This window comes from Petaurus breviceps, unplaced genomic scaffold (genome assembly GCF_028583685.1).
Source record: "Petaurus breviceps papuanus isolate PSGF00001 unplaced genomic scaffold, PetGlider_PUasm1.0 90977, whole genome shotgun sequence".
In the NCBI taxonomy this organism is placed as follows: Eukaryota; Metazoa; Chordata; class Mammalia; order Diprotodontia; family Petauridae; genus Petaurus; species Petaurus breviceps.
The window spans coordinates 18,135,520-18,149,119 of NW_027187391.1; the positions used below are offsets into that span (position 1 = coordinate 18,135,520).

General features: G+C 35.3%; 1 protein-coding gene across 1 annotated transcript in view; it reads right to left on the minus strand.

Moving 5' to 3' along the window:
• LAMA2 (laminin subunit alpha 2) overlaps positions 1 to 13,600 on the minus strand; it is an 831,335-nt gene that overhangs the window by 597,174 nt on the left and 220,561 nt on the right. Inside the window, exon 3 of the mRNA XM_069077437.1 lies at positions 7,998 to 8,110. Within this exon, the coding sequence (XP_068933538.1) occupies positions 7,998 to 8,110 (113 nt within the window). The remainder of the gene's footprint in view (positions 1 to 7,997; positions 8,111 to 13,600) is intronic.

The following is a 13,600-nucleotide window of genomic DNA, read 5'->3' on the forward strand; positions in this document are numbered from 1 at the left end:
CTTTTCAATGTTTACAATGATCTTTACAATCCTCCCCCCCCCATTTGATCCTCACAACATCCTTCCCTTTGAGGCATATATTTCAATCCTTATTTTATAGACAAGGATAATGAGGATTAATCAATTATAGACTTTTTTAACTTATCTGATTATAAGCAAAAAGAGAATCCTGAAAATATCAAATATTTGTATCAATATGTGATAAATATAACATACAAAATCTATATTATTAACATCAACAAAGTGCTTTGCAAGCCTTAAAGCAAGCCTGGGAGGCTCGCCAAAGGATGTGGGAAGGCTCTCACATGACCCACAGTGGTTGCTGCAGGTCATGTGACAGCCGCCCAAGATACTTTGTCATCCATTTGGTGTGCAGTCCCGCCTTAAAGTCTTATATGATCAGTACTAGCTATTCTTTTCTCCTCTTCCTCCTGCTTATTATTATTATTATAAACTTACCTGTTATTCATCCCTTCTACCATAAATCATTTCACAGGTCTACCTCAGGGCCTGTTCAAAGCTCTCATCTCTTGTCTGATTCATATCTGAGCCTCTTCTTGACCATTATAAGAAGAGTGTAAAAATTGTGAGATTCAGACAATTTGGTTTCTAGTCCCAGCCCATCTCTTTTCTCCCTGTGAAACTCAGTAACTCAGTTCTGTGCCTTTATGGGATTCAGTTTCCTCATCTGAAAAGGGAGGGTTAGAATAGATTGATTACCTCTAAGGTCCTTTACCAGCTCCTATCTAACAGTCACTAGGGCACCCACTCTGAACTTACTACTTTAACCATCTTTTCTTGGCCTGCCGAAACGGTTTCTAATTTTTCATAAAAAGATTTATCCACAATCTTTGCTCTTAACCATGCATATAAATTGACTGATTTGTCACAGAATCTCCTCCCACACCAAACTGAATACCATGGACTTCATCCTCAGTATGATACCTCTGGTCTGCTTATAACAATGACTACCTTGTTTTGCTTTATTTTCTTTCCTGAACACAAACTCTTAAACAAGTATCAATATCCAGTTTCATTTAATCAATCACTATTTACTAAATTCCTTAACTGCCTGCTATGTAAATAATAACAACAATAATTATAGCAGTAACTAGCATTTACATAACACTTTACAATGTCCAAAGTGATATACAAATCTTCTGTCTTCACAACAACCTTGGAAAGGAGAAGCTATTATTATCCCCATTTTAAAATGAGGAAACTGAGACAGATAAAGGATAATTTCAAATCTTAACTCAGGTACTTACTAGCTGTATGACCCTGAGCAAGTCACATAGCCCTGTTTGCTTCATTTCCCCCTCTGTAAAATGAGCTGGAGAAAGAAATGGTAAACCACTCTAGCTTCTTTGCCAAGAAAACCCCAAATGGGGTCACAAAGGGTTTGTCATGGCTGAAATGACTCAACAACAAAAACAAAATTCATAACAGAATGAAAGATAATTCACTATCTCCCAAAATTAGTTCTTTCCATTTTTACAAAAATTAAATGATTAGAAAATTGCCCCTGAACTGACATGCTACTCTTTATAAATTCTACCCTATTCGTTCTAGGTTTAGAGTTATATAAAATAGATATACTTCATCTCCCATATGCTTCTTCAAATACTTGAAGACAATAATCATTTCCCCCAGAATTATCACCAACAAACCTTTTCCAGGCTAAATATTCAAATTTCTTCCAAATCTCCCTCATAGGACTATTTTCATAGTCTTTATCATTTTGGTCATTCTCTCTTGATAACACTTCATTTAGTTTTCTATTATGTCTCTCAAAATGTGATGCTTGATGGGGGACTGATGTAAGGATGCAGGACAACATATATGTAACATTGCTTACCCATAGTTTTGTAAAATGTACATAATCTGCTTTTCTTCTAATTTTTATGGTGTAACTTACAATATTAACTTTATGTATCTATTTTGAATTTGTTACAGAATATAGCACAAAATATTGATCCAAGATTAATTTGTGCCAGACTTTTCCATTTTTTCCAGTACTTTTATCAAATAGAGTTCTTTATAAAATAATTTATCTTTTCTTCTTTACTGAACATTAGATTATTGAATTCCACTGTTTCTGATTCTACCTTGTCTAGTCTGCTCCATCATTCTACTTCTCCAAATTACAAAAATTACTTTGATGATTGCTCTTTTATTATATAGTTTGAAGACTGGAAGTGCATTCCCCCTTCATCCCAATCTTCACTATTTACCTTGATATTCTCCATCTTTTATTTTATCATATTTATTTCATCATTATTTTATAAAAATGTATATAGTTATGCCCTTAACAATTTGAATGCTATAGCATAAAATATAAATTATAAACTTTAATGGCATAGCCATTTTTATTATGTTTGCTTCACCCATAAACTAGAAATGACTCTTCTAGGATATTTTAAGTAAAGATGTCATAAAATAGAAATAGTTTTGTCTCTACTTTGCCTATTTTTAGTATTTTATTTAATTTTTTTTGAATTGCCATTCATTCTCCTCTGGTTTATATTTTACTACTATTTATCTAATAAAAAGAGTCTAGAGCACTGGCCCTGGAGTCAGGAGGACCTGAGTCAAATCTGGCCTCAGACACTTGAAACATTTATTAGCCGTGTGATTTTGGGCAAGTCACTTAACCCCAATTGCCTTCCAAAAAGCAAAAAAAAAATAAAAAAAAAGAGTCTGATGTGGTGCTTTCTTTCTCAGTTTTTGAGGATAATTTTGTAGTACAGGTGTTAATTTTTTTTAAGGTTTTGACAGATTTCTGTGAATCAATCAGGGCTAGGAGATTTTGTCCCTTCCCTGTGGTAATTCCTTTATAGTTATTTTTCTGAAACCAATTATTTAAGATTCATTTTGGTCTTTGATCAATTTGGACATTTTACATTTTTGATAGTATTTTAAAAATTTCTTTGGGGATCTCAGTTTGATTAACATATAACTGCACATAGTAGGTTATGGTAACTTTTTATTATTATGGTGTTGTATTGATTTCATCTTAGTCATTTGTTATTTTGGTGATCTGACTGTCTGTAATTTTCTTTTTAAACCTATTTTGCTCATTTTTATTTAATCTTTTTGATGCATTAGTTTTATCCTTTCCATAGGCTTTTTGATTCCACGTTATTTCTCCTCTAATTTTCAATGTCTCTTCCTTTATGCTTATTTTGTGTATGCTTTTTATGGGTCTTTTCATTTTTAAAATGCCTATTCAGTTCAGTATTCCTTTTCTTTTATATTTATTAGTATATATTGCTAGAGAAATTCTTTTTTCTTTTAAAAAGTGCTTTAGCTGCATATAAGAAGTTTAGTTATATTGTTTCATCATTATCATTTTCTTTCACATTAATTAATAATTGGTCCTATGATTTATTCTTTGAATCACTTATTACTCGGGATCTTATTGTTAAATCTTCATTTGTTTCTCCCTGAACCAGTTGCTATTTCTATTATATTCTGAGCTATAAAGGATATGTTTATTATTTCAGTCTTTTTACATTTTCCCATAATTTGTATTGTCACTGTGCCCTAATAATGGATAATTTTTGTAAAAGTTTTACAGGATGCTGAAAAATACATATACTGCTTTGAAATCACATTCTAAAAAATTTTCTTAAAAAATAACTCCTTCAACTCCAGTTTCTCTAGGAACATTTTCAAGTTTTTCTTTCTGTTAGAGCTGTCTGAAACTAAGACAAGGACATTAAAGTCTCTAATCATTAATGTATTACTCAATCATCTTATAATTCAGTTTTTTCCTTAATGAATTTAGATCCTATGGCATTTGGAGCATATAAGTTTAATGTTAATGTTGCCTTGTTTTCTATGATCCCTTTTAGTATAATATACTTTCCCTCTTCTTTTATTTCCTAAGTAATTGATTTAGATCTTCCTTCTCCCCTTACTGTTCTTTTGTTAGTTTCCCCCCCATCTTGCCTACTTTTGTAAAAACAATTCCTTTCTCTTATTCTCTTCATTAATTTATGTCTATTGTAGAGTTTGATTCTTTGTTTTATGGTCATTATGCCCATTTTTTTTTTCTTTCTTCACTGTCTTTCTCATGCAATTAAAGGGTCTATGTTTTGAAAGGTTGTGGAAATTAGAGATAACATCTAGCAGCCAGGGGTGGGGATCCTTCAACATTGAAGCCACATGTGGCTTTCTGTGGCCTTGGATATGACTTTTTGACTGAGTCCAAGTTTCACAGAACAAACCCTTTTTTTAAGGGTATTTGTTCTGTGAAGTTTGGATTCAGTGAAAGAGCTACACTTGAGGTCTTAGAGTTTCACATGTGGCCTTGAGGCCGCAGGTTCCCCACCCTTGCTAGCCCTTTCCCTCATGGATGTTTTCCTACACTGCACAGTATAACACTATGTAAAGTGTACTCTACCTTGAGATAAATAGAGCAGTTTCATTCTGAAACAGACAGAATAAGTATTTTTCTGCAAAGTAAAAGATTTATATTAATTTTCAAAGGATATTAGATATAGTTGCATTAAAAATGAACATTTTATGACCAAAACATATAGGACATAATTTTTAGCTTTTCAATATAAATATATATATATGTTTATGAAGAAATATCCTTCAGATGCTATTTCAGCATTGTGAGATAAAAAATGAACTGTGGATTAAATTTAAAGGCTTAAATCACATTCCAAATAATATAGGATTATGCCTCATTTGTGCTTTAAAGTGGCAGAAAAAGCTTTGATTTAGTGATAACTAGAGAAATATAAGTGTAAAAAAGCACAATTTGGTCAAGAGAAGACTTTCTAGATATAGGGGATACTTCATTTCATTAGTATATTACCATGTTATTATTAAAAAAGGTTAAAGCTGAAAAAAATCATATGACTATTGAGACAGGTAAAATTTAAAAGGACTATAAATGAGATAGGGGAAATTGGTAGTTTTTACTTTTTAAAAAAAAGAAAGCAGACATACTAAGTGAAAGGAGACTCTTATTAAAGTCACTGAAGAGACAGGAATTAGAAGGGGGAACAAGATAAGTACTAAAAAGTCATCTGTTGATATTGTGGCAGTTTGAAACAATCAATAGCTAAATCATTCCGAAATGGTAAGAGAAATAGCTTCACTGGGCAAGAACTTTTGTTACTTTCAGTTCTACTGAGAGTAGGAGAGAAGTGAAGGTTCTCATAAGCGGCCTGTTCTCTCTTGCCACACTCAGACACACTTCCTTGACCTGAACACAGTGATATTATTTTGGTCTTCTTCAAGCATGAAGAACAATGACTAACCAGTTTAAGAAGGAAAAGCAGAGTTGATTTTGCAAGGGCGTTATTTCCTAATGTGTTGTCTGGGTCTGCTTGCCTGGTTTATAGAATCATCATAAGTTGTGTTGTTGGAAACCTGTACAATGCAGCATCCTCATGAGTGAATAAACTAGCTAAGCCACTCACACTGAGGAAACATTAAAGACCATATTAAATTTGACTCTGAATTGAAAGAATTTAGAAATGTTTTGTTCAAGTTGAGAAAAGAAGAGGGCCTGCTTATGGTGTAGTGAATACCTTTCGGAGAAATAGTAAACAGAGAAACAATTTTGTGTGGTGAAGATATTCTTGAAAAGACCAATGAAACCAAAGTCTGCAGTACAGAGTAGTAATTGACCCTAAGCATGAATTTTATTTTCTCATGTGCTTTCATGTCTAATTCCTGTGTATGCTCATGAGCATACTGGTGGGAGAGTATGAAACAGATTTAGATGTGTGTTGTGATATATTAAAATAAATGTGTAAATGGCAAAACATATTAGTATCTATGGTATCATTTTTCTTTTACTTTTTTGTTAAAAAAACAGTTATATTTAAGATTTTAAAGTGTCACTGTTTTAAATGGCTGATGGCATGAATTGGCGACATGGAATTTGAGAGCTGAAGTACTAAGTAGGGGGAAAGTATATTTTCAGTCATTGTTTTCCCTAGAACTCTAAGGGAGTTTGACTTTAACCATGTGAAAGTATTCTATCTTTGGGAATCTGTACCTGACAGGATGAAAATGTTTCAGAATGAGTCGGTCTCAACATGCCCCAGGGTAGAGGTATGCCACTGAAGGGTGTATATTCACATCACATACCATACAACTGACCGCCATGATCCCAGGCATAGTGACTGTAACACAGTCATTACTAATGCATCCCTCTTCAAAATGCAAGAGGAAGACCATTTTTGAAGAAAACTGACAGGCCTCAAACCTATCCGAGAGTTAGGGGGTGTCTACCCCCAGCAAGTGAAGACTTCCCCCAGTAGAATGAGCAAATGAGCACAATTTGTTGCAACAGCCATGAAGGCAGCTGAAGCAGGCATTGTGGAGCACTTAGAGCTTGGTCAGACATCAAAAACAATATATCTACCATGGAAACATTTCTGCGTAACTACACATGTATAACCTATATTGAATCACTTATCTTCCTAGTAGGGGTAGGTGATGAGGGAAGAAGAGAAGGAATCTGGAAATCAAAGTTTTTAAAACAAATGTTTAAAAAAATTGTTTTTTTTTACATGCAACTGGGAAATAAGATATACAGGCACTGGATATAGAAATCCATCTTGCCCTACTAGAAAGTCAGAGGGGATATGGGGGAGGATTAAGAGAGAGAAGATTGGGGGGAGGGGTATTCAGTAGGATCGCTATTTTGGGGTGGGAGAGATAGAGAGAAAATTTGTAATGCAAATTCTTGTGGAAATGAATGTTGAAAACTAAAATAAACAAATTTTAAAAACCAACAAGGTTATCTACTGTATCCATTTCCTTCTCCAACTCATTTGACAGATGAGGAAACTGAGGCAAACAGGGTTAAGTGAAGCATTGCCAGTCATCCTGACTTTTGTCCAGCTACTAGACTTCAGTGACACAAAAGAGAGACTTTGTGCAACTCTGCCTCACTTAAATCCAATTCAGTAGCAAGTCAAGATATTATCCATTATGCCATTGGTCCTCTTTGAAAATGAAGGACAAACAATAAGAGATTAAGTCTTCCATCTCTATTTAAGACCAGAGGAGTCCCCTCTCTATATAAAGGCTAACAAAAATCCATATGTCAATTAGATGATAGATTTAGAGTTGGAAGAGATCTCTGAGACTATATAGTCCAACAGCCTCCTGTTACAAGAGAGAAAACTGAGTTCAAGGAAGCCAAATAATTTGCTTAGAAACAGAAGAGGTCAATTCTGAACCCTGGTCCTCTGACTCCAAAAACAGTGCTCTTCCCATTATACCATGTATGTATCATGGCAACCAAAAATATTACCCATTTCCCTAGATTTCTCCTGATGTGCCTGCTTAAACCAATTAAGATAGTTGTAAACCTTCAGTGATAATCTAAGTCCAATTGTGATATTATGAGACAGAAAAAAGAGGGTTTGGGAAAGTATCTACCCCTATCCCACAAGCTACTCAGCTACTCTTCACATCAATTTTATACAAATACAACCAGGCTTGCTACCTCTCTGAAAGGCCCAAGCTTAATTTAAAAATCTACTGACACAGTATACTCAACTATCGGTAATGAGAGGCAATTTATTTGAAATCCTTGTTATCCAAAAAAACTCTTAACCGCACCTATCAGCAGCAGAGCAGGGGCACAATCTTCTCTGGGAAGTTAAAAATGGTACCACTTTAGTGCCTTTGATGCACACAAGATTTTTGTTGTTGTTACAAATTTTCATCATTAACTCTAATGAGTTGAAACAAAAACAGTTCCTAATATAGTGTGGAGTACTTCACATGAGGAATTATTTCAATTGTGCTTTAAAAATGAATGCCAAAGATCTTTAGGGCTTGCTTTAAAAATATGAATAGTACTAAATTAATAGGCCACTTTTTTCTTTGTCACGAGACAATAACTAAAGATTTGAAGAAAAGAGAGTCTCTAAACCCCTAAGGATTTCTGACAAAACAAATAGCAAAATTCAAGGTACAATTTCCAAATAGTTGTGAGAAAAAGAGTACCATACCTGCTGCAAATCCAGTGTAATGGTCACATAATGGTATTCAATGCCATTCTTAATACTGGGGCTCTGCCACCAAGTGTTCTTGCCATCAATTGCATTCGTGATTGGGTGCCTCTCTATTATGGTAGCAACACGTGAAGAGGAAGGAAAAGTCAGTTAGCATTAGGTTGTTTCTTCTTGAAAAAAAATTCAAAACATTTATGTTGAAGTGATTGTAATTTTAATATCAAATTCACAAAGGTATGTTAAAAGATTCATTTAATTCATGCATTCATTGATTCTTTCCTTCCACAAATCTTTATTGAACCCCTACTAATAAGATAGTAATAGCTATATTTACATAGTCTTTTAAAATTGGCAAAGCACTTTACATATATTATCTCATTTTATCTTCACAACAAGCTGTTAAGGTAGGTGATATTTGATGGATTCAGTTATCTCCAACTCTTTGTGACCCCATTTGGGGTTTTCTTGGCAAAGATACTAGAGTGGTTTGCCATTTCCTTTTCTAGCTCATTTGATAGAAGAGGAAACTGAGGAAAACAGGGTTAAGTGACTTGCCCAGGGTCACAGAGCTAGTAAATGTCTGAGCCCAGATTTGACTTCATAAGATGAATCCACTCTACCACCTTGCTGCCCTACAGGTGATGTTATCATCTATATTTCACGGATAAGGAAGCTGAAACTGAAGGAAGTTAAATTATTTGCCCATTGTCACACAACAAATAAGTGTCTAAGGTAGGATTCAAACCCAGATATCCCTGATTCAGGTCAAGCACTTGATCTATTATGCTACCTATGTATCCCTTGTAACTACAACAGAATAGGTACAGAACCATGCCAGGCACAATACAAGCTGGGAATTTTTCAAACAATAAACACACTTGGATAAGGTCAACCATTAGCTTAGGATATAGAATGTAGGTCAGTAGCCTAATTATACCAAGGGTATAATGTTGACTAATCACAGTAGGAGTGCCAAGACAATACAGTCCATGAGTGAACAAGTTAACTTACGGTGCTGAAACTTTACAGGGGAGGGTAGCTATTCATGTTATCAATTGATGTGCATTGGTATGGTCTATGTAAATTATTGCTGTAACCATGATATATGAGGTAACATACTTTAGTCTTGCTGTACTGTTTTCTTTTGCTATATATTATTATTAAATCTATGTATTGATATCCTAGTGCACTGAATGCTAATAGTGTATGTACCTAGACGATATGTGACCTATGTGTTTGGTTACTGAATGCAGCTGGGTAGTTCAGTGAATAGAATGCTGGGCCTGGAGTCAGCAAGACCCAAGTTCAAATCAGGCCTCAGATACTTATTAACTGTGTGACCCTGGGCAAGTCACTTAACCTTTGTTTGCCTTAATCCCTGGAGAAGGAAAGGGCCAACCACTCCCCTATCTTCACCAAGAAAACCCCACAGACAGTATGGTCCATGGGGTCATGAAGAGTCGAACATGACTGAACAACAACAACAAAGATATAATGATGTATGTTTTCCATAAAAACGTATTTTATGGTCTACTATATATAATATTATAATCTAATGAAGGATTTTTAATCTGGAGTACATGAAATCCCAAAGGGTCCACAAATAGTTTTCAGAATGGTAGGGGGAAATCTATGAACCTGGATGAGAAATAATTACATCTTTATCTTCTCTAACCTCAAACTGAAATTTAGCATTTCCATTAGTTTAAAACACTATTTTGAGAAGGGGTCCATAGGCTTCCTTCCTGCTGATTCTATAAATGTCCTCTCTTCAATACACACACACACACACACACACACACACACACACAAACACTTTTCCCCCTGGAAATTATAGACCTAGAATTCTCCAACTAGCTCCACCAAGGAAAGTGAAACATGAGAGAAGAGGAAGAAATTGAAAGCTATCCTGCTAATCATTATTTTATAAGTCCTACCTGACTCTTCATAAACCCCAAATATCTCAGCCTCTGCCTTCTTAGTAGATCTGAGCTAGAGCAAGCCACTTAACCCCTGGGTCTCACTTTCCTCTTCTCTAAAACAAAGGTTGAAATCAATCTCTAAACTCTAAAGTCCATAATCTTCCTCATTATCTTGTCTGCACCCCTCCTCTATAATCCTCCTCCTCCTCATTTCCTTGTCCTTCATCTCCTCATCTAATTTTATACCTAATTATCACAGCTTCAGCCTTTTACTCCTACCTATTTCTCTTGAATTATCTATCCATCGTCATCTCTTTTCCTCACTCCATTTTCCATTGTCAAACTTCACCCATTCAGAAACTTGACCATAGATTCTCACCCTTAGTTTTTGTTCCTATTGCCTACGCACCATCCTCTATTCCAAACCTTATTCCAGAGTTCCTGCCACGAATTCTCATTTTATGATCCATTTCTCTCCTTATCCCACCCATGTTCAACTTAATCATGCTGAAGCCCCTGACTACAAACCATGGGACCCACCCCTAGGAGTTTCGATCTAGGGGTCTTCCTATTTCCACTGTCTAACAGGTGGGAAATAGAAAGAGGCAAGGGAGAAAAAAAAATTACTCTTACTACAAAGGCTACCTACAGTGGAGAAAGACGTGTTCCTAACACCACAAGTTATAATTTCTCTTGGGGCAGCTAGCTGGTCCAATGGATAGAGTGGTGGGCCTAGAGTAGGGAAGACTCATCTTCATGAGTTCAGCCTTAGACACTTACTACCTACGTGAACCTGGGCAAGTCATTTACTTTTGTTTGCCTTAGCTTCTTCATCTGTAAAAAGAACTGGAGAAGGAAATGGCGAACCACTCCAGTACCTTTGCAAAGAAACCGCCAAATAGGGTCATGAAGAGTCTAACACAACTGAAACAACTGGACAACAACAAAAATATTTTCTCTCAGAAACAATGTTGTAAGTGGAGGTTGCATTGTACAATAGTATTAACGCTATCTTTCAGGGATATTATGTTTTCAGTGGGCTTTGGGGGCCATCCTAGAGAATTAACCAACATGGATAATGTGGATTTCAAGGGAAAAGGCATTCCAAGAGCCAAAAAACTAACTTACAAATCAACTTTTGAAATATAACATTCTAAGTTGAATATTGTCTGTATTCTAGTAGCTATTTATTCTAAAACCGACAATAAATTAAAAAGAGAACAAACATAATTATGTATATTTATTAACTACCATTTTAATTACTTGAGTGTATATAGTATGACACCATAATCTTAAAATAAGATAAGCTATCCAAAATTACGTGTCAATTCATCAAATTTTAACTGAAATGCAAACAGAAAAAAATGTGGTTTTTCCCCAAATATGTGTAAGGGCTAAAGGTGAAATATTCCACAGCCCAAATCAGAATGATCCATCAAAATAAATTAGCATACTAGAATCAGAGGGAATCTCTGATCAGAATCAAAGAACTACCTAAAGAAAACATATCATTAAAAATAAGGCTTCATTTTATTTACATTTTATTTATCTTAATCGGAAATTTTATTTTTTCCATTTGATATGGAATTGTGAATGCTGATGGAGACAACCTGGCATAATGAATTAAAAAGTGCCTTTCGAGCTAGCATAAACTGGATTCAAATCTCCTCTCTGACTTACTAGCTGTGTGTTCCTGAGTAAGTCATTGAACATCAGGCAACTAAATCCAAGAATGTATTGTTGTTCTCGTTGTTGTATATCTTTTGTTCTTGAAGAGGACTATGACATGCAAATGAATCATATTTAAGTGAGGGAGGGCTGTGCAAAGTGACCAGCCTCACTTTCTCCTCCTTAGTCATTTAGATCCAGTGGCCAGATATAGATTGGGCTGACTAGAGATGACCCTTGGATTTATATAAGTCATAGACCATTTGGGGGATATTATGATCTATGACTGTGAACTACTGAAGGTAGTTTGGATTCTTTGGAAAAATGCTCCAAATGTTCAAGATTTCTTCCTTTTCTCAATTGTTTTTGTTATTTTTCAATCTTTTAAGTTGAGTCTGACTCTTGGAATTTTCTTGGCAAAGATACTAGAGTAGTTTGCCATTTTCTTCTCCACTTTATTTTACAGATGATAAACCGAGGCAAACAGGGTTAAATGACTTGCCCGGGGTCACATAGCTAGTAAGTGTCTGACGCCAGAGTTGAACTCAGTTCTTTCTGACCCTGGGCCTGGCACTCTGTCTACGGCATTACCTAACCGCCCCTTTCTCAAGTATAAGATTATCTAATTCAGCTCAGCAGTTTGGAAGACCATGTTTTGTATTCTGTCTTATAAAATTAACAGCCCACTAAGAGGATGTGTTCCATCTCATTAATGAAAAGCAAAAGTGCTGAGTATATTTAATAATTAGAGCTGGCTCTAGTGGAAAGTGGGAGGGAAGAAAGGTGTCAAGTCTTTAAAACAGCAAATGCCAGAAGCATATCTAAATATCAAATAAAATGTCCTCAGTGGCACAAGTGGGTATTAAAATTGGCGCATTTAGGAATTGGTACCATAAATGAGATATTGCTGGCATCACTCTAGAAGGAAAATAAATATCACAGCAAACATCATTCCCTAAACATCCTCTGACATAAACAGTCCTGCATCATCTTTATAGCCAGTGGATTTTAATATGTGGTAGAAAAATAAATACACACCACACGTTGGTAAAGCATATTCAGGACTCCTAGGTAATTGGGATGGAAGCTGTCTAATTGGAAATTTTGATATCTGCCACCTCAGGTCAAATTGATATGAGGAATAGTCACCAAAAGGAGGATTGGGAGATGAATCAACAATTAACTATAATCCCCATTACAGAAGTTTAATCATAATTAATTTGAAAACATTGATTAATTGTTGGCATGTTTCCCTTATTTAAAAGGAGATGAAAAAAAGTGTACCATGCTCAACAGGGAGAGATTTGCAAGTTAATCCAAGGGCTAACCTCATTTTATGACTGGCTAAGGGGATGGTTGATGAAGTGAGACTTTCAAACAGTTAGCTTTAAATTTGGAGTCACAAAGTCAACACTTTCAGGTCCAGAAGAGGCATTTCAGATTTCCCTGTTCCTAGGAGATCACTAACTATTTGAACTTTTATTTCAGGAATAGAATGAACTCTTTTTTTGATTTTGTTTTGGGTTTTTTGGTTTTGTTTGTTTGTCTTTGGTGGGGGGAAGGCAGGGAAATTGGCTTTAAGTGACTTGCTCAAAGTCACACAGCTAGTAAGCGTCAAGTGTCTGAGACCCAATTTGAACTCAGGTCCTCCTGACTCCAGGACCGGTGCTCTATTCACTGCACCACCTAGCTGAATGAACTCTTTATTAAAGTTGTTTTTTTTAATGGAATCTTTGTTTCGTTTTATTTGTTCAGGGCAGATCAAGAGGGGGATAGAGGAACTCAAATTCTGTAGTATCCAAGGAGGACTTTGAAATGGATTCTAGCAGCCCCTCAAAAATGTATCACACAGAAAAAAATCCAAGTTGTGGCAACCATAGTAAATGAATATACAGATGGACATGAAAAGCATACTTGCTCTTTGGAAAAATAGGTCCATGACATTGGTTCTCTCCAAGGGTCAAGAAATACGAAATGACAACAATAAAATAACAAAAATAGATAAATATG